This window comes from Daucus carota, chromosome 9 (assembly GCF_001625215.2).
Source record: "Daucus carota subsp. sativus chromosome 9, DH1 v3.0, whole genome shotgun sequence".
NCBI classification, from domain to species: Eukaryota; Viridiplantae; Streptophyta; class Magnoliopsida; order Apiales; family Apiaceae; genus Daucus; species Daucus carota.
In genome coordinates, this window is record NC_030389.2 from 1,007,901 (window position 1) to 1,029,844 (window position 21,944).

The 21,944-nt window shown below is 34.6% G+C and overlaps 2 protein-coding genes across 2 annotated transcripts; both read left to right on the forward strand.

Moving 5' to 3' along the window:
* The first annotated feature begins 6,443 nt into the window (after positions 1-6,443).
* Positions 6,444-7,586, forward strand: LOC108200996 (putative pentatricopeptide repeat-containing protein At1g12700, mitochondrial). Its single transcript, XM_017369284.2, has one exon. It carries the CDS (start codon positions 6,543-6,545, stop codon positions 7,569-7,571), a length of 1,029 nt encoding a protein of 342 aa, XP_017224773.1. The 5' UTR covers positions 6,444-6,542; the 3' UTR covers positions 7,572-7,586.
* A 6,381-nt stretch (positions 7,587-13,967) lies between these two features.
* On the forward strand, positions 13,968-21,899 carry LOC108202307 (probable protein phosphatase 2C 1). Its single transcript, XM_064084350.1, has 4 exons — positions 13,968-14,123; positions 14,260-14,324; positions 20,492-20,615; positions 20,701-21,899. Exons 1-4 carry the CDS (start codon positions 14,072-14,074, stop codon positions 20,709-20,711), a joined length of 252 nt encoding a protein of 83 aa, XP_063940420.1. The 5' UTR covers positions 13,968-14,071; the 3' UTR covers positions 20,712-21,899.
* Positions 21,900-21,944: the final 45 nt, after the last annotated feature.

Sequence of the window (21,944 nt, forward strand, 5' to 3'; positions counted from 1 at the left end):
ATGGGAGAGAATGGAGCATTCCATCTCAAATGGAAGGGGTGATATCTAGCATATGATGTAGGGAATGGAATGGAGGAAGGAATGAAATTTCTTAAAAATCATCCATAAGATAGTTCATTTTTCATTCCATTCCTTCCGGAATCATTCACCCCAACCAAACACAACATAAAGTTGGTTTTGATAAACTCCACGATGCTCTTCTTGTGTTCGACAAAATGCTTCAAATAAAACCTCTGCTTCCTGTTATTAATTTCAACCAACTATTAGCCGCCCTCGTTCGGATGGAAAAGTACTCTGTTGCCGTCTCCATGTTTCGAGAAATGCGTCTGTTAAGCATTCCTGTTGATATTTTTGTTAAACAATCTGTGCAAAAACCAACAATACAATACGTGTGTTTGTGTGTGTATGACAAAACAGTAGGCGTAAGGAGACAAAAAGAACGAAGGATATATGAACGGAAATCCGAGTCCAGTGCGTAACTGTCTCCTTAAAGCGTATTTCGCCCTCACCGAGTGTGATGAACGATCGCCTCCCAGGATAAAACGGATTGAACGATGCAGTAAGCACCTCCGACGAACAAGAACAAGACTGAGAACTATCACCAACGCGGCTAGGGTTTTGGGTGGGAGAGAGAGGCTGTGTTTTCGTATGTCTAAAACCCTAAGCTATAATGAATATATATAGGCAATGCAAGACTTGTGCGCTACGCTTTGTAATTAATTAAAACACGTTAATTAATTAACACGGTTATAAATTAAATCCGAAATAAAATTGGAATTAATTTAAACCAAGTAATTAATCCGAAATCAAATCGGAATTAATTTCTGTCAATTTAATTGAGCCCAAGCCCAGTGGAAAAATAAATTCAGCAAAACTAGTCCGTAATTCTTCGGGCCCAGATTTTGCTGCATTCGTGTCCGCAGGTCGCACACGCGGAAAAGCCCGAGGCTTGCGAAGCCACGAGATTTGCCTCGAAATCCCACAATTTGCACCCCCCCTGCGCGCACGTAGGTGGTGGAGCATAACATACTAACACAAGTTAAACACTACAAGAGTGTTCTACTATATAAACCCATTAAAGGCTCATATTCATTTCTATGTGGGATACTAGCTCTCTTTTCCAATTTTCCACTACCAAGGAAGCAACTTTGGATCATCACAACTCATCCATTCCTTAGTCGTTTTGAGTGAATAAACATGCATTGGAGAGCTCTCTCGGAGGAGAACATAATCCAAGCATAACCCGCCACGAGCACGTAGCCGAGCCTCACTCAAATTGGTGCTCAAAATGACAAGTTTCCAACAATCCCCCACATGGGTGAGATTGATGATTTTCAGTAGCACACACCAGACAGACAGACACGGGGTTTGACTTTTGGTGATAGTTTCTGCGATCAGACATAGCATACGATAGGTAGAGAATGCTCCTTGAACCTTCGCTCGATTAAGCACATCGACTTTACTGGTAGACAGTGGACGTGCTTGTCCTTGAACTGTTCGACCGTTTATGTAAACGATGATATACTTATCACTATATCCTTTCTGACTTGTTCAGTTCTCATGAGTATGTCCATTTTGGCCATGGAACATCGTCCTGGTTCTGCGGGAGTTTCTAAAGAATTGTGCCTTGCAATTCTCCTTTGAAGCGGCCCCACTTCTCTCCTACATAGGTGATCTTTATCTTATAGAGTAACCCGCGTTTACTCAACTGAATTCCATGCGTGTACCACTCCATGTATTCACCAAAGATCATTAAAAGCTCAAGGCTTAACCTCGTACCTTACGGGTCTCACTGTTTCTTCATCATAGGAACAGGCCAGGGGTTACCCCCACAGTGATTAGGTCATCATGATTTAGTTGTCCCATTGAACCAAGTTCTTGGGATCTCCAGTCAGCAATGGTTGGGTGTCCACCATGATGCCGTTAAGCTATAGGCTTAAGACCCATTCCTCTCGATGATTTCTCAACCACTTCTCTTGGTAACCCTTTGGTTAGCGGATCCGCAATATTATCCTTTGACGGTATATAGTCAATAGTGATAATCCCGGTTGAGATTAATTGTCTAATGGAACTATGTCGTCGTCGTATATGACGGGACTTCCCATTATACATTGTGCTCTGTTCTCTGCCAATAGCGGATTGACTATCACAGTGTATCCCTATTGCAGTCACAGGCCTTGGCCATCTTGGAATATCCTCTAGAAATTGGCGTAGATATTCAGCCTCTTCAGCGCATTTATCTAAAGCCACGAACTCAGCTTCCATAGTGGAGTGAGTTATAACCGTTTGCTTGGAGGATTTCCATGATACTGCTGCTCCAGCTAGTGTAAACACGTAGCCACTCGTAGACTTTAGTGCTTTCTTGCTAGATATCCAGTTTGCGTCAGTATATCCTTCTAATACTGCTGGGTATCTGCCATAGTGCAATCCATAGTCTCGAGTTCCCCTTAGGTACCTTAGTACCCTTATGATCGCTTTCCAGTGATCATCTCCAGGATTACTCGTGAACCTACTCAACTTGCTAATTGAGTACGCAATGTCTGGTCTTGTACAACTCATTAAGTACATCAGACTTCCAATTATCCTAGAGTACTCCAACTGAGAGACCACCTCACCTTTATTTTTGGATAGATGTAAAGTCATATCCACAGGTGTCCTAGCTTTCTCAGTATCATCCTTAAGAAACCTCTCAAGGATCTTGTCAACGTAATGAGGTTGACTTAGTGCGAGACCCTCTGATGTTCTAGAAATTTGGATTCCTAGAATTACATTTGCTAGTCCCATGTCTTTCATGTCAAATCTTGATTTTAACATGTCCTTTGTGGATTTGATCACTTTTTCATTGCTTCCGGCAATGAGTAGATCATCCACATACAATGTCATCATGACATAACCGCTCTCGTCATCCTTGTAATAGGCACAGCTATCACATTCGTTGATCTTGAAGTTGTGTGCTAACACGACTTCATCAAATTTCTCATGCCATTTCATAGGCGCTTGCTTCAAGCCATATAGTGACTTCACTAATTTACAGACTTTCCTTTCTTGCCCAGGGACAGCAAACCCTTCAGGTTGTTCCATATAGATTTCCTCATCTATATCCCCATTTAGAAAAGCTGTTTTCACATCCATCTGATGCACTGTTAAGTTTCGCATCGCAGCGATTGCAAACATCATCCTTATAGACGTGATTCTCGTCACAGGAGAATACGTATCAAAATAATCAAGGCCTTTCTGTTGCTTGTATCCTTTGATTACAAGTCTGGCCTTATACTTATCAATGGTTCCGTCAGGTTTCAATTTCTTTTTGAAAACCCATTTGCTGCCTAGTGCTTTACAACCAGGTGGCAGGTCCACTAATTCCCAAGTGTGATTCTGTAATATAGAATCAATTTCGCTTTTGATGGCCTCTTTCCACATAGGTCCATCAGGTGAGGTGACCGCTTCCTTATAGGTTTTCGGATCACCTTCTTCGAGCAAATAGGTCATGAAGTCTGACCCAAAAGATTTCTCCGTTCGTTGTCTTTTGCTCCTCCTCACAACCCCCACATTTTCATCTTCACTTTCATCATTTTCATTTTCATCATCTACAGATTCATGAGTTCGTTTAGATGTCGTAGGGTGCTCGTTTCTTGGATTACAAGGAAACGTAGTCTCAAAGAATGAGGCATTTCTTGATTCCATGATCGTATTCTTTTGAATCTCAGGAATCTTATAATCATACACAAGAAACCGATATGCTGTACTACGCGGAGGATATCCGATGAAGATACAATCCACGGTTTTCGGACCAATCTTCACCTTCTTAGGTGTAGGGATCAGTACCTTAGCAAGGCACCCCCACACTTTCAGGTGTTTGTAACTCGGTTTCTTTTTCTCCCACATTTCATAAGGACTCACATCCTTATTCTTGCGCATCGTAATATTTAAAATATTATTTGCGCTTAAGATGGCTTCCCCCCACATTGATTGCGGAAGTCCAGAGCTTAGCAACATCGCATTCATCATCTCCTTGAGAGTGCGATTCTTCCTCTCAGCCACTCCATTTGACTGAGGGGAGTATGGTGCAGTGACCTCATGTATTATACCATGTTGTGAACAGAATTCCCCAAAAGGTTCAACATATTCACCTCCACGATCGCTACGAATCCTTTTGATTTTCTCAGTTTGTTGTCTCTCGACTTCTTCCTTATAGATTTTAAATTTATCTATAGCTTCATCTTTGCTTTTCAGCAAATATACATAGCAGTATTTTGTACAATCATCTATGAATGTAATAAAATACTTATTTCCTCCTCTTGTTGGAGCGAATTTTAAATCACATATATCGCTATGTATTAGGTCCAGCACCTTGGTGTTTCTTTCCACACGTTTAAAAGATGATCTCGTTAATTTTGCCTCAACACAAGTTTCACACTTATGTTTTGAATCGATAGTTAATTTTGGTATGTATTCTTTTGCACTTAATCTTCGTAAAGTGTCATAATTCACATGTCCTAATCTAGCATGCCATAAATTAGGAGACTCAAGCAAGTAAGCAGAAGAATTCTTCATTTCATTATTTTCCTTAACGGACATTACATTGAGCTTAAACAGCCCATCACTAGCATAGCCCTTGCCTACAAACATACCACTCTTAGACAAAACAACTTTATCTGACTCTATTACAATGCGAAAGCCATGTTTACTCAACAAAGAACCGGACACAAGGTTCTTGCGAATATCAGGCACATAAAGTACATTCTTCAAAGTCAGATTCTTCCCAGAGGTCATCTTCAGAATCACCGTGCCTTCCCCTTCAATGGTAGAAGTCGCAGAGTTTCCCATGTAGAGCTTCTCACCAGCATCAGAAGCTACAAGGCTAGAGAAAGTCGCCTTGTCGGAGCAAATATGCCTAGATGCTCCTGTATCAATCCACCATTCTCGTGGATTAGATCCAACCAGGTTCACCTCAGAGACCGTAGCGCAGAGGTCTATATCACCTATCTCCTTGGAGATATCATCAACCATGTTTGTTTCTTTCTTCTTGGTCTTCTTAGGCTTCCTACAATCAGCAGACCTATGACCAACTTTGTCACAGTTGAAGCACTTTCCTTGGAACTTCGAAGGCTTCGAAACTCCTCCTTTGGGTGCCAGTTTAGCCCCTTTCCCGGAACTGGTCTTCTTGGACTTGGAGCTTTGAGCATGCTCCACCACATTTGCCTTTTCACCGACAATAGGCTTCTTTCCGGATCCCCTGTTATTTTCTTCAATGCGAAGCCTAACAATCAGATCCTCCATAGTCATCTCCTTTCGCTTATGCTTAAGGTAGTTCTGAAAATCTTTCCATCCAGGAGGCAGCTTCTCTATCACAGCAGCAACTTGGAAAGATTCCGTGAGACCCATCCGCTCGGCATGCATCTCATGAATAATCAGCTGCAACTCTTGCACCTGACTGTCAACAGTCTTGGAGTCCACCATTTTGTAGTCAAGAAAGCGTCCAACAATCCACTTCTTGGCACCGGCATCTTCGGTTTTATACTTACGGTCAAGTGATTCCCATAAGTCCTTAGATGTTACCTTCGAACTGTACACATCATACAGCGGGCCAGTCAGACCATTAAGCACAAAGTTCTGACAAATATAGTCGGAGTGCTTCCATGCATCAACGGCAAACACCGCCTGCGTATCGCTCTCAGCAGTGAGCATAGGTGTCTCTTCTTTCAGATAGCGAGACAAATTCAGTGTGGTCAGGTAGAACAACATCTTCTGCTGCCACTGTTTGAAGTTCGTTCCGTTGAACTTTTCTGGCCTTTCAGCGTGAGAAGTAGGCACATGCGGCACAGCTGGCCCAAAGGGCGCAACAGGCGCAGCAGTCCCATTCGGCTGAGGAACATGTCCTGCCGGACAGTGTGTAAGTGGAACACTGAACTGACCAAAGGTCATCTGTCCCGCAGGACCATAGCCCGGGGGCGTAGTCCCAGAACCGTAGCCCGGAGGCGTAGTCCCGAAGCCGAAGCCCGCAGGTGTAGGTCCAGAACCAGAGCCCGCAGGCGTAGGTCCAGAACCAGATGAACGGAAATCCGAGTCCAGTGCGTAACTGTCTCCTTAAAGCGTATTTCGCCCTCACCGAGTGTGATGAACGATCGCCTCCCAGGATAAAACGGATTGAACGCGGAAAAGCCCCAGGATAAAACGGATTGAACGCGGAAAAGCCCGAGGCTTGCGAAGCCACGAGATTTGCCTCGAAATCCCACAATTTGCACCCCCCCCTGCGCGCACGTAGGTGGTGGAGCATAACATACTAACACAAGTTAAACACTACAAGAGTGTTCTACTATATAAACCCATTAAAGGCTCATATTCATTTCTATGTGGGATACTAGCTCTCTTTTCCAATTTTCCACTACCAAGGAAGCAACTTTGGATCATCACAACTCATCCATTCCTTAGTCGTTTTGAGTGAATAAACATGCATTGGAGAGCTCTCTCGGAGGAGAACATAATCCAAGCATAACCCGCCATGAGCACGTAGCCGAGCCTCACTCAAATTGGTGCTCAAAATGACAACCTTTAATACCATCATCAATTCTTCTTGTCACTTGAATACCCTTGATTATGCCTTTTCGTTGCTTGCTGGAATCATCAAGAGTGGTTGGTTGCCCGATGTCTATACCTACAACACTCTCATCAAGGGCCTTCTGTCTCGAGACAGGCCTTTGGAGGCTGAGCATCTGTTTAGGAAGCTTATCAGATTTCGAGAAATTCAGCCCGATGTAGTTATGTATAACACCATCATTGATGGTCTCTGCAAAACTTCAAATACTTCCATGGCTCTCAAGTTATTAAGAAACATGGAGGAGATAGGATGCAGACCCGATACTGTAACTTATACCTCGATTATTGATTCTTTGTGCAAAGAGAGACGAGTCGATCATGCATTGGATCTTCTGTCTGTAATGACCCACAAAGGCATATCACCAAATGTTATAACCTATAACAGCTTACTTCAAGGTCTTTGCAGCTCAGGCCGATGGGAGGACATTGAGCGGTTGTTAAGTGAGATGGGTGTTAGCAAGATCCCTCATGATTTGCACACCTACAATATATTAGTTGATGCATACTGCAAAGAAGGGAGGACAAAAGATGCTCAAGATGTTATTGAAATTATGATCGAGAAAAGTGTAACTCCTGATGTAATCACCTACAACACACTAATGGATGGATTTTGTTTAACAGGCAAAATGGACAGGGCATTAGAGGTGCTGAATACCATGAGGAGTAACGGGATAGCGCCAGATTGTTATAGCTTTAGCATTCTGATAAATGGCTATTGTAAGAGGCAGGTAGTAGACAAAGCCATCAGTCTCCTCAGACAAATGTCTGCTGAAGGTCTGGAGCCTGTAGTTGAAACCTACAATACACTGATGCATGGTCTCTTTCAGATGGGTAGACATGCTGAGGTGCACAACCTTTTCCATGAAATGCTAAAACAAGGTAATAAACCAGATATCGTAACATGTCGAATTCTGTTGGATGGCCTTTGCAAGAACCGATACATGGATGAAGCAATTTCCTTTGTAAAGGAATGACGGAATTCTGTTGGATGGCCGTTCTTGCTTTCTGCAAATGGTTTTTGCAATAGGTACTGAAGAAATTAATGGTTCATTGTTATGTATTATCATCTCCTAACTTCTTTAAGTTATCTGCTATAGTTTAGAGGGATTAGCAAAGAATAATATCGATTAGCAACTTAAGGGATACCATCAGTTTGTTTAGAGGTAATAGACAATGGATTAGAGACTGTAATACTATCTCTTCTATATGTAATGAGGACAGTCTATGTTCAAGTTGTCATTTGGAATTGAAAGCTAGCATTTAGACGCTTCCCATAATACGGAAAAACAAATCAGCATTTAAAAATAATAAAAGAAGCCTCTGTACTACCTCTATAATGCATATATCAGATAACTTTATTCGAGAAATACCCTTCAGCACGCATGTTCAGGCTTTCACAAACAAGCTCATTTCTCTTTCTCCTGATATTATATGTTATACCATTCTGACTTCTAGTAATGCTATTTCATATTTTATTATTAAAAGGATTGTGACTATGTAAAAGCAATGGCAAGTAGTATTATCTATGGAGACGGTGCTGAGAATCAAGTAATATTATTGCTACGAACCAGTGATAATAGGAGGATTGAGCACTATTGAACAGGAATGAAAATATAACTCAGACCAATATTGATGATTCTGATCTACCTTGAAATAAAAAGGACCTCCGATCGAGGTGTGGTTCAGCCTCCGTATGAATAACAACAAGCTAAATGAAGTGTATTATATTTGGAGTTCAAAAGAGAATTTATATAGAGATTTGAGCATTCGAGAGGGTCAGGCTCTGCTAATTAAAATAACAAAAACTCTTAAATGAATGGATAATCGCTACTTTTTCCTTACACTTCCTTTATGTCTCCCTCCTTCCGCTTGCTAGCTTTTCCCTGCTATGCAACTCCATTATGCTAAGTCTCCTGGAGATGCACTAATATAGAGAACAAAACAGAAATTTGTAAAAATTTACCAGGGTCAACATGGTTGGAGTTGAAACATTATCTCCAGTTTTCTAAATTTGAATTGGCACATCACATTTAGCTAATTGGTTGTTTTAGTTAAATTAGCTGTTATTGACATATGAAGTTTGGGAAAAGATTATTCTATCTCAATTCTCAAGGATATTCCGTTTGATAAAAAAAAAAGTGTTGGATATATTAAAATTTCGATCCAGACAGTAAGGATAAAATCAATTGCATGCCAAATTAGCAAACATCACTTGTGTGCATTTTCCAGCACTATCAGATTGACTGATGAAATGACTGTTTCGCAACTTTTGTGGTCTAGGGGATTACACAAAATAACAAGTTGGAACAGAAAATGAAGTATGAATATTGCTTGTCGAATCACAAGGAGCTTACAGTTTATGAGTTATGACATGTAGCTGAAATTTTCATGCGTTAAAGCATTAAACTACTAGGAAATGGAATATGGTTAATTGAACAGCTATCATATGGCAGGTTTTAGTTTTATATAGTTGCATTATTATTGGGATTTCTATATAGTGATACTTTTATTCTGCTCACTACTAAAAATGCCGTAAAACTAAATTGTGGTGTATATGTTATAGAACACTAGGAAGCGAAAGTCTGCGTCGATTCTCCAGAGATTTGTATTATAGAGTGTTCGCAAGAATATAGTTCTCTGTGGTTTATGCTTTTCTCATGTTCTCCTTGTTTCATCCATGTGGCTTTGGCAGAGACAAAACAGTGATATTAGGCTATTCGGTTTGGAAACAAAGCTCGCGTTTTGAATAATCTTGTATTTCTCTGGTTCTAATAATTTAATGTGGAAAATAAAGTTTCGGTTTGTTAGGTGAAACTTTTATTGGTTGCGCAATATTTACTTTCTAATCTGTATAGTCCCGTATGTGTTTATGCTTCCTGTTTGATATTGTGCAGAAAAATGATCAAGCTGACAGCTCGAGCACATTCTGGATTTGAGAAGATCAGTCAAATAGAGCTGAAGGTCTCTACATCAAATGCTGGATAACTAAAATGCATCCCCTAGGCCCTCATTTATTTGTGCTTCCTGTTTGATATTGAGGACTGCTGATTAGAAGTGTGAAAAGTGATCAGAAAAGGATGAATCCAATATGCGATGCCATACTTAATTTGTATGAACATATATACTTGTTGCAATAGGTAAAAAAATTGATGGTTCACTGTTATAAATTTTCATTTTCCCAACATTCTTGAGGATTTCGCATACATTGTTGAGTTACTTGCATATGTTAGTAGGCGGACAGTAAAACATCTGAGAAATTTCTATGATAAGGCAGTTAGTAGACAGAAATTGTATGATGCAGGTGTGGAGCACAGGGCAACAGTGAATTCGGAAAAGGAATTATTTTCTATCCTATATTTCTTCCATTCTACTCAACCATGGTAGAGCCTGTCAAAGAACTAACAGATGATGAAAACCCTGCCAAGTGTTCAAGGCATGCAACTGGGGTAAGTTCTTAACATCGCAAACATTTAGTAATTTCAAGAAACTAGATGTCGAGAACATCCAGATCCATCATTTTAAGGCATTGACATGGTAATGGTTGCTACCTAGTGACTCGCTCTTGTATGCTTTTGCTCTCAAGTCCTCTGGCAAAATTTTATAAGCACAGGTTATAGCAACAATAAAACTAATGAATTACATTGCAAATAAAAGATTCTAATGTGTAATTTATATTCATGCTTTGAAAATTACTAAACCAGATATTGCAGAGAATCACAAGTTTATTATGACACAGAATGGCGAAGCAGCTACTACATAACCAGTGTTGTCGTTTATTTTGAGCCTCCGGAGTGGCGAAATTTTTTTGTTATCATGATTAAATGAGCCTTCCAATGTCAGTGTCAATGTTTGGCAATCTGGGTTCAGGTATCTTTTGGAGCAAGTGCCGCTTAGAATGAAAAACAGTGATGCATATGAACCAGATTCTATAATTAAGATTGATGAGAGAGCATTTAGTTTAAAAAAGATTACATTTCTTCACATTAGAAGCCCATGCAACAGCGTAATATTAGAAGCCCTTTATTCTCCTAGACCACCCAAGCCTAAAAGGCTAAAATTAAACAAGTGCCAGCAAGTAGCACAATGCTCTCTGCCAGAACCAAAGCAAGTATAAAAGCTGGGTTGAATACATGGATAGTACTGGTGAGGAAGAAGAGTCCGAAGAGTCCTGCTCCATCACTATTACAACAGCTTCCATTTCCATGCACAACCTCCAGCACTGACATACCATCATCTCTACTCAAATTATTGCATATGTTCTTGTCTTAAAGTTCAAAATGCTTATAAGTTCACAAATGAAACCTCTTCTCGATTAAGAAATTATACTACCTCACCTACAACACATGACTAATGGATGGATTTTGTTTAACAGGAAAAATGAAACTTCTTCTCTTCTTCAAGTTATCTGCTATAGTAATATGTTTTGGTGAGTAAAGAATTATATCTATAAGCAACTTAAGGGGTACCATCAGTTTGTTTAGAGGTAATAGACAATGGATTAGAGACTGTAATACTATCTCTTTTATATGTATTAAGGACAGTTTATGTTCAAGTTGTCATTCCGAATTGAAAGCTAGCATTTCGAGGCTTCCCATAATACGGAAAAAGAAATCAGCATTTAAAAAAAATAAAACACAGAGTATAGCCACAATAAAACTAATAAATTACACTACAGATAAAAAGATTCTAGTGTATATTTTATATTCAAACTTTGAAAATTACTACACCATATATTGCAGAGAATTGCAAGTTTATCACGACACAGAATGGCGAAGCAGCTACTACATAGGAGTATCAAGGTATATGAAAAACGACATAACCAGTGTCGTCGTTTATTTGAGCCTTCAGAGTGGCGAAATTTTTTTGTTATCATGATTAAATGAGCCTCCCAGTGTCAATGTGTGGCAATCTAGGCTCAGGTATCCTTTGGAGCAAGTACCACTCAGAATGAGGTCTGCCCTGCAAAAACTGGAATGCATATGAACCAGATTCTATAGTTAAGATTGATGAGAGAGCATTTAGTTTAAAAAAGATTACATTTCTTCACATTAGAAGCCCATGCAACAGCGAAATATTAGAAGCCCTTTTTTCTCCTAGACCACCCAAGCCTAAAAGGCTAAAATTAAACAAGTTCCAGCAAGTAGCACAATGCTCTCTGCCAGAGCCAATGCTCTCTGCCAGAGCCAATGCATGTTTTGCATTGCACCAGCATTTTCACCTCATTCTAGATTCGATTCGCTACTTGATTCTCGTTAGTGTTGAGATTAACTATAACATATATTATTTGGATTCGATTCCATACACTAACTATAGTCTTGTGAAATGTAATCTGCACATGTTTTGGATAAAAAAAAAAATCGATTGTTATTTGAGGCCTCTGCTTGTTGTGATCTTTTGGACCTGATTGTTAATAATTAAGTGAGTCATCGAAGTGGACCCAATATATCAAGTTGGTCACCGAACTCAAAACGGTCTCAAATTGGTCACTTAAGTCAAATACATGTATCATTAAATACGAGTTCAAGGAGTAAAGATATTATTTATAGAGTTTTACACATTATTTTTGAATTATACCCCAACTAAGTACAGTATTTATCATAATATATTTAGAATTTATCAAGTTTATTTACTATTTATTTTTAATTAAAACAAAAAAATAACTATATAATAAATAATGAATAATAAATAAATTTGATAAAATTTTAATATATTATCATAAATACTAGAATCATAACCTTGTACTTGTGGTAACATTCAAGAATAATGTGTAAAGCCCTATAAATGATATTTTTACTTCTTCAACTCATATTTAAAGATACCTGTACCAGACTCCAGTGACCTATTTGAGACGGTTTTGAGTTCAGTGACTAACTTGATATATCGGACTCGCTTTGGTGACTCACATGATTGTTAACCCTTTAGTAATGCTATTTCCGAATCGAATGGTTTGTTTAAAAGTTAGAAATCGATTTAATTAGGTTCGACGTGATTCGTATAAAACTCAAGCTTGAATATGCAATTCAAAAATTGTTAAAAATTAGCTCGGAACGACATATGTTGTTTAAGAATTCGGTTCGAGCTTGGCTCGTTAAAACTGAAATTATTGTTGAAAATATTGATGCATATCGCCAAAGAGATATCAAAGGTACTAATGTTCTTGTTAATATTTTGAGCCCGAAGCAATATTGTACGATAAAAGTTGTTGAAGTAACAGATAAGAAGCAACACACAAACACAAGGATTTACCCAATCCAAGTCATCAAGGTGCTAAAAGGGTGCTAAAAGGGTTCAATTTCTTGACATCTTGATGCTGCATATTGTAGGTAACAACAGCTTTATGCAATGTCTGCCATTATAGTGAGAAGCGGAGCTCAAAGACTAGCATGCAAATTTCCTTTAGTTTGAATATACTTGTACTCTGTTCCCTGCTAAACCATTTTACTGAGAAGTGGATTTATCATTGTAACTTCATTACAAAAGAACATGAACCTTTGCTGAGCACGAAATGATTTATGAATATTCTTGACAATATCGTCTAGTATTTCTTAGCATCTTTACGTTTGGTCTTCATCGGACCAAAATGGAGACTACCAAGTTAAAAGAGAATTTGTCATATATTAAAATTTTCTAATCATACAAGTTGTATAAATTTCAAACCTGGACTAAAAGTGGTTGATCGTATTCAGTTGCAGAAAACAATTACAGTAATTAGTGAAGCTTGCTTAAAATTTCAAGATGTGGATGTTTTTAAGAAAATTTGAGAAGCAGAAAATTTAGTTACTATGAACATCATTTATAAAGATTATGAAGACGTTTGCCATGATATAAGACGAAGCGATATCATTTTCTATATGCAGGCCTATAAATTTGGATAAGAGAAATCTGGACTTGAATACTATAAATTAAATAGTGGTCGAACTTTTTCCTATTATGTAAACTTGTACAATCAAACATAATAACTCACAGTTGAGTTAAATTTTTAATGACCTTGTGGAGCTATTCGTAAATCAACTTTAGTGGATTGAAGAAAAGTAAATATCCGAAACTTATCGACTTGATTCATTTAAAACTCGAGCTCGAAGGGGAAAAAAAATTATAAAAACTTAATTCGAAATGTTTTTTATACTTCTATCATCCAAGAGATATCAAAGATAAGCAACATCTTTATATTATATTATATTTATATAAAGGAGGATCCTTACTAGGTGACGTGGCGCTCCTCACCTCTCTCCATCTGAGTTTCCTATTTTTCTGTCATTCTGTGCTTTCTTTGATTTTTTCTTTTTTACTTTTATTTAATTTATTTAATATAATAATAATCAACTCTCTTTGCTTTCCCGTCTTATTAATTATTTCGGTTACAACTTACAACTTCACTGGCTCTTATTACTTTCATTTGTCTGCTCCACCTCCATGTTTCTCCGACTCTCCTCCTCTTTCGGGTTCGGGCAATGACACTCTTTGTCTGCGGTTTATGGAGGTCCGGGCGAAGGTTGAAGCTCATTTGCGACGCTTAGAGGACGATGGTAAGTAATTGGTTGAGATTTGTAAGGTAATTTTAATTATATCGTGCTCTTTAAATTTGCTAAATTTCATGTTCACACCACATGATTATTTTACGGAAAGGCTTCATCATAATGCATAAGAAATTTACATTGCCAGCTTCGTCGCCGGCTCATCGGAGAATCAAGGATAGTCCTTTTAGCTCCGACGCTATTTTCAAGCAGGTATAGTAGAATCTCGATGAATTAATACATAGCAGTAGAGATGGTGTATTTTTAACTGCGGTAGGTTACTAATCTCTGTACATCTATGCATGAGGTATTGTTTTTTTGCTGTGGTAATATATATGTTTTTAAATGATTGTTTGTTGCGAAAGTTATTTTTTGAGCTATGTTCTACAGGATATTGTTTGTTGCAAAAGTGATTTTTCGAGCTATGTTACACAGGCAGGGTAATCGGAACTTATTAGTTATTAGCATTAGCGGATGTTAAAATTATGTGTGCATTGATGATTGGAACGTGTGATGTTGATTTAAAAGTATAATCAAGAAGTCTGTTACAAGTGTGAATGTGAATTGACAAATTTACGCTTTATTTAATGTTCGATGAGCTTCTGATGTAGGGGAGATTATCAACCTAATAGTATGTATGATATACATTAATGTGCTTTTGCTTGCTCCGGGAGGGAAGGACCAAAAGAGAACTGAAGTAAGGCTTAGGTCCTAGAGAGGATTCTTTAAACTATTGGTCACATTTAGCACTCCCTATATCCTAATGTTTATAATATATGCAGTTGTGTTCAACTTTTTTCAAGCACACTGGTGGTTGATTTCGTTCTTGATATATACTAGTTGATAACCCGTGCCAAGCACGGGTTTAAATAAAATTTTAAAATTTGTTATTTGTTGAAAGAATAATGCCTTTTTTTAATTATATTATCATATTTTTATCATACCTATTTAAATTATTTTTTAAATGATATTTAAATATTGTTATTTAATATAAGACTTTCTATATATTAAAATTTGATCCTACTTTAAATTTATTTCATAACGATATGGTTACTCTATCTATAGAGTCCACAAAATAAGAGTATTGGAGTCCAAAATTATTTAAAAATAATCTACTCGTTTCAATTTTAATTTTTTTAGTCTACAATATTTGTAAACATCTGATAATTTGCAGGTTATGTTCCACAATATAATCATTGGAATCAAAAGATAAAATAATTATTTTATAAATCACTAAACATTATATATGTTCTAACATATAACTCATAAGTAGAATAATGATCTTAATGATTGTTAATGTTGAAAAATGTTAATGATTAATTGATAATTATATATTTAAAACTACTTAAAATGGTAAATTATATACAAATTTGAATAATTAAAGATATTATTTATGATTAAACTAAAAGATTATGACTGTTACTTATTACGGCTTAAATGCGGACTTTATGGAACTTAACTCTAATAGTATGTTTTATTTTAGTAAAATTACTATATTGTTTGATGATTTTTAAATTGTGAAAATAATATTTAAGATCAACACATATAAGTTCGCTTATAGCGTCTTTAATCTTGAACAAAAATTTAGAATTTTAAGTCGCAATTATTTTATTCATTTAATAGGCAAACATTATATATAATTCTAGTTGGAGTTTTTGTAGATCTAAAAGTTGTTGTAGTTGTTTGATAAACTAATATTGTAGCTTGACAAAATTAATTAACTTTCCAAAAATTTGATATCAAATTTTTTGACGTATGTCTAGAGTTTCGGTTCTTTTATTATATGTTGCAATATGGACATTAACTTCATTTTCTTTGAGTTTCAATTTGTCAAGTCAGTGTTACCACCGCCTTATTCGTCTTCATCGCAATCTTCTGAAAAACACTTGAATGATAATGATTATTATTATTAAAAAATATATGACCAAATTTTTTGAAACTTTGATATCAATTGAATCTTGTTTATTTCAATTTTGAAATATGATAGAAATTTTATAAATTTGTTTCGTAAATTGAATTGTATGAGTTTTAAAAATTAAAACGAATATTTGACGTATGTCTAAAGTTTCGGTTCTTTTATTATATGTTGCAATATGAACAATGACTTCATCTTCTTTGAGTTTCTATTTGTCAAATCAATGTTGCCACCGCCTTATTTGTCTTTATCACAATTTTCTGAAAAATACTGAATGATAATAATTATTATTTATTAGAAAAAATATATGACCAGGTTTTTTGGTACTTTAGTTTCAATATTGAATCTTGTTTATTTAATTATGAAATATGATAGAAATTTTATAAATTTATCGTAAATTAAATTGTATGATTTTAAAAAATTAAAACGAATAATTTCAATTTCGTTGACATTATTATTCTATTGATAGGATATTATGTTAATATCAATATGAACTCCTTATTTATTTGAACTCTGAAGCATGCTAAAAGATTTATAGAGTTGTTCCGTATATTAAATTCTTTGAGTTTTAATAAATTAAAACAAATAATTTTGTTGGTAATATATTTTTATTAGTGAGATAATTGTTACAATACAAAACCCTGTCAAATATAGAATTTTTTTATAATAGTAATAATTGCTAAATAAAAAAAATGATGATAGCCAAATTTTGATATGAATTTTATAGAATTGTTTCATAAGTTAAATTGTTAGCGATTTAACTATGCGGATAGGATAAATGTTATATTACAAAATCCTAAACACCATAGAAGTCTTTTTATAGTAGTATAATAATCTTAATCAATATTGAAATTTTCAATAATAAAATCCGAATCAATATAGAAGTTTTTCACCGTCATAATGAATATTGAGGTTTTTAATTCTGAAATATGATAGAAATTTTATAGATTTGTTTCGTAAATTAAATTGTACTTGCGAGTTTTAAAAATTAAAACGAATATTTGACGTATGTCTAAAGTTTCGGTTCTTTTATTATATGTTGAAATATGGACAATGACTTCATTTTCTTTGAGTTTCAATTTGTCTAAGTAGTGTTACCACTGCCTTATTCGTCTTTATCGCAATCTTCTGAAAAATACTGAATGATAATAATAATAAATATTAAAAAAATATATGACCAGGTTTTTTGGCACTTTAGCATCAATATTGAATCTTGTTTATTTTAATTATGAAATATGATAGAAATTTTATAAATTTATCGTAAATTAAATTGTATGATTTTTAAAAATTAAAACGAATAATTCCGTTGACATTATTATTCTATTGATAGGATATTACATTAATATCAATATGAACTCCTTATTTATTTGAACTCTAAAGATTGCTAAAAGATTTATAGAGTTGTTCCGTATATTAAATTATTTGAGTTTTAAAATTTTAAAACAAATAATTTTATGGGAAATATATTTTTTTATTAGTGAGATAATTGTTATAATACAAAATCCTGTAAAAATATAGAAATTTTTTGATAATAGTAATAATTGTTAAATAAAAAATAATATGACGATAGCCAAATTTTGATATGAATTTTATAGAATTGTTTCATAAGTTAAATTGTTAGCGATTTAACTGTGCGGATAGGATAACTGTTATATTACAAAATTCTATACACTATGGAAGTCTTTTTATAGTAGTATAATAATCTTAACTAATATTGAAATTTTTAATAATAAAATCCGAATCAATATGGAAGTCTTTACATAAAATTCTAATTAATATAGAAGTCTTTCGCTGTCCTAATGAATATTGAGGTCTATATTAATAAAATTTTATTCAATATATAAGTCTTCTGATAATAGTATAATAATGATTATAAAATTCTAATCAATATGAAAGTGACCAAATTTTGGTACTAAAAGTACCGATGTTCCACCGAAACGTGGTTTCGCTTATTAATAAAGGGTAATTTTCTGAAAAATACTGAATGATAATAATTATTATTTATTAGAAAAAATATATGACCAGGTTTTTTGGTACTTTAGTTTCAATATTGAATCTTGTTTATTTAATTATGAAATATGATAGAAATTTTATAAATTTATCGTAAATTAAATTGTATGATTTTAAAAAATTAAAACGAATAATTTCAATTTCGTTGACATTATTATTCTATTGATAGGATATTATGTTAATATCAATATGAACTCCTTATTTATTTGAACTCTGAAGCATGCTAAAAGATTTATAGAGTTGTTCCGTATATTAAATTCTTTGAGTTTTAATAAATTAAAACAAATAATTTTGTTGGTAATATATTTTTATTAGTGAGATAATTGTTACAATACAAAACCCTGTCAAATATAGAATTTTTTTATAATAGTAATAATTGCTAAATAAAAAAAATGATGATAGCCAAATTTTGATATGAATTTTATAGAATTGTTTCATAAGTTAAATTGTTAGCGATTTAACTATGCGGATAGGATAAATGTTATATTACAAAATCCTAAACACCATAGAAGTCTTTTTATAGTAGTATAATAATCTTAATCAATATTGAAATTTTCAATAATAAAATCCGAATCAATATAGAAGTTTTTCACCGTCATAATGAATATTGAGGTTTTTAATTCTGAAATATGATAGAAATTTTATAGATTTGTTTCGTAAATTAAATTGTACTTGCGAGTTTTAAAAATTAAAACGAATATTTGACGTATGTCTAAAGTTTCGGTTCTTTTATTATATGTTGAAATATGGACAATGACTTCATTTTCTTTGAGTTTCAATTTGTCTAAGTAGTGTTACCACTGCCTTATTCGTCTTTATCGCAATCTTCTGAAAAATACTGAATGATAATAATAATAAATATTAAAAAAATATATGACCAGGTTTTTTGGCACTTTAGCATCAATATTGAATCTTGTTTATTTTAATTATGAAATATGATAGAAATTTTATAAATTTATCGTAAATTAAATTGTATGATTTTTAAAAATTAAAACGAATAATTCCGTTGACATTATTATTCTATTGATAGGATATTACATTAATATCAATATGAACTCCTTATTTATTTGAACTCTAAAGATTGCTAAAAGATTTATAGAGTTGTTCCGTATATTAAATTATTTGAGTTTTAAAATTTTAAAACAAATAATTTTATGGGAAATATATTTTTTTATTAGTGAGATAATTGTTATAATACAAAATCCTGTAAAAATATAGAAATTTTTTGATAATAGTAATAATTGTTAAATAAAAAATAATATGACGATAGCCAAATTTTGATATGAATTTTATAGAATTGTTTCATAAGTTAAATTGTTAGCGATTTAACTGTGCGGATAGGATAACTGTTATATTACAAAATTCTATACACTATGGAAGTCTTTTTATAGTAGTATAATAATCTTAACTAATATTGAAATTTTTAATAATAAAATCCGAATCAATATGGAAGTCTTTACATAAAATTCTAATTAATATAGAAGTCTTTCGCTGTCCTAATGAATATTGAGGTCTATATTAATAAAATTTTATTCAATATATAAGTCTTCTGATAATAGTATAATAATGATTATAAAATTCTAATCAATATGAAAGTGACCAAATTTTGGTACTAAAAGTACCGATGTTCCACCGAAACGTGGTTTCGCTTATTAATAAAGGGTATTGATGGTTGAGTTGGATACGTGGTGACTACGTTTTTCTTAGTATTTAGACTTTTTATATATTTATTTTGATTAAACTAATAAACTCATTATTTCCTCTGCTTATTAATTATTATTATTATATTAGTTAAGTTACAGAATTTTGCCTTTCCATTTATCTAGAGGCCTTTGCTCCAATTAAAATTGTCACAGGCCCTTTTTAGGCCAAATACTCTTCTCCACATTTCTGCAGGAGCATTACTTTGATTGTCCATACCAGTTGAGCTCTGAGGAGATTGGCCAGACATATCAGGATGCGATGGTAAGAATGTTTCGATTAAAACATCTTCCTATATGATCAATATAATGATTTTATTCTTGTATGATCTGTGTGAATATGTCATATACGCCATTAAATCATCCTCTGAGGAACCTCCTTAGCATATATATATAAGATAAGATTGCATTCCAAAGTCCAGACACTTGAATTCTAACATCCTAGAAAAAGTTAAATGATGTTTAATTTTGAAAAACATAAGGACTTATCAACCTGATATTTGGACCTTCTGTAAGCTGTCAGAATGTGTGTTGAAATTTCACATTGCATTATCATTCAAACCTATCCGCTGTTGTTCATGGCAATAGAGACAACTTTATTTACTTTACTTACATGTGCTGCCACTATTGGACTGTGTGCTGGTGATCAAAAGACTAGCATATAAGTCATATTAGAGAACTTACTAAGATGTATATAGTTCTTACACCATGCAATCAATTGTGTCATGTTTTAAGTAAACTCTTCCCATCCACAGGTTTGTAGCATGGGGTTAGAGGAGGGTGATTCTGTTATAATGGGTTCAGATGGTCTTCTCGGCAATGTTTTTGACCATAAGATTGTTTCAACAATAGCCAATAATAGTACTGTTGTTATGGCTGGTAAGACTCGAGGAAATTGCAACTGATTCGGCTTTATGCAATTCTATTATTTTCTAACCAAAATCTGGTTTTCATGCTACCGAAGGCATTAGCTGATCTGGCTTGCAAACGCTCAGTATATTTCAGATTCGATCCCCCCTATTCAATGGAAGCCAGAGCTAGAGTATGCATCGAACAAACTCAACTTGTTTTTAAGATGATCAAACTTTATCAACACACACATAATTGCCTTCTTTATTTGAAGGAACAAGGTTTTGACGTACCATCGTGGAAAAAGGCTTTAGGAGTGAAGCTAACAGGCATCACCTGGAGGACTTGAATTTTACTCTTGCTCCTTCTGTTAAATTATGCAAATAACCGTACACATAATTATTTTCTTTTTGTTTTGTAGGAGGGAAGCTAGATGATATTACTTTGATAGTTGCTCAAGTACGAAGGTCAGTTGCTGAAGTAATAGGCTCATGACATGTCTACAAAGTTGGATGGTTTAATACATAGCAGAATCGATAGCGAATACTACTGAGCAGTGCAGAGCTGGGAATGTTTCTCCTTATCCTCGATTATCTTCTGCTTCTTTTGTTAACTTATCAATCATGATTCATGTGGAAAGGGGTTCGTCACATTATATTAGGCAAATTTGTTAAGTATTTATTAAAATCATTTGAGCATGATTCTTCTGTAACTATTTTCACATATATGTGTTATCTTTCTGAACAAGTCTACCATCTTTTGGATCTTTCTGTGATGCAAATGGTGCTGCAATGTTTTGATCTGGTCGGGGATGGCTGCAAGGTTTGTGCTGTCTTGTAGTACCTTTTCAGTTCTGTATGTACAATCCTGCAATTGAACCAAGAGATATACATAGTTGTGCAGAATATGTGATTTACAAGCTAGCCTCTTTTTTTGGAGTTGTGATCTTACTTAATAGGATCCTATTGCTTATGTCATCAACAAAGCGGTTTGACAGGCTGAAAAGACAAGGGCTAATGGTTCGGCAGAGAAGAGTCTGGCAGGCGGATATGAAACAAGAGAAGAAAAAGGAGGCTGAAGAATAGAAGCAAGAAGCACAAGAATATATGATTCAGCAAACAAAAATGTTGTCAAAGAGGCTGCGCAGCACAAGCAAGAAAAGGATGGAGCTGTCTAAAAGACCAGTGTGGCATTGTAGAGTTTCCTTTGTCTTCTGGCTTGTAACAAGGTGGTTGCATATGTAATTTGTCTTAGAATGCAATCAAAGTGAATGGTTTTCATCAGTTTTTGCTGATTTGGATTCTAATATTACAAGTTGTCGTATTACGTTATTAATTGATGTAGGCTCCGCCTCCTTAA

Bases quoted from the DNA above. Each gene is read 5' to 3' on its own strand.
- LOC108200996 (XM_017369284.2), top strand. From the start codon at position 6,543: ATGACAACCTTTAATACCATCATCAATTCTTCTTGTCACTTGAATACC.
- LOC108202307 (XM_064084350.1), top strand. From the start codon at position 14,072: ATGGAGGTCCGGGCGAAGGTTGAAGCTCATTTGCGACGCTTAGAGGAC. The intron at 14,124-14,259 runs GTAAGTAATTGG...TTACATTGCCAG, and splicing joins GCGACGCTTAGAGGACGATG to CTTCGTCGCCGGCTCATCGG. The intron at 14,325-20,491 runs GTATAGTAGAAT...TCCCATCCACAG, and splicing joins CCGACGCTATTTTCAAGCAG to GTTTGTAGCATGGGGTTAGA.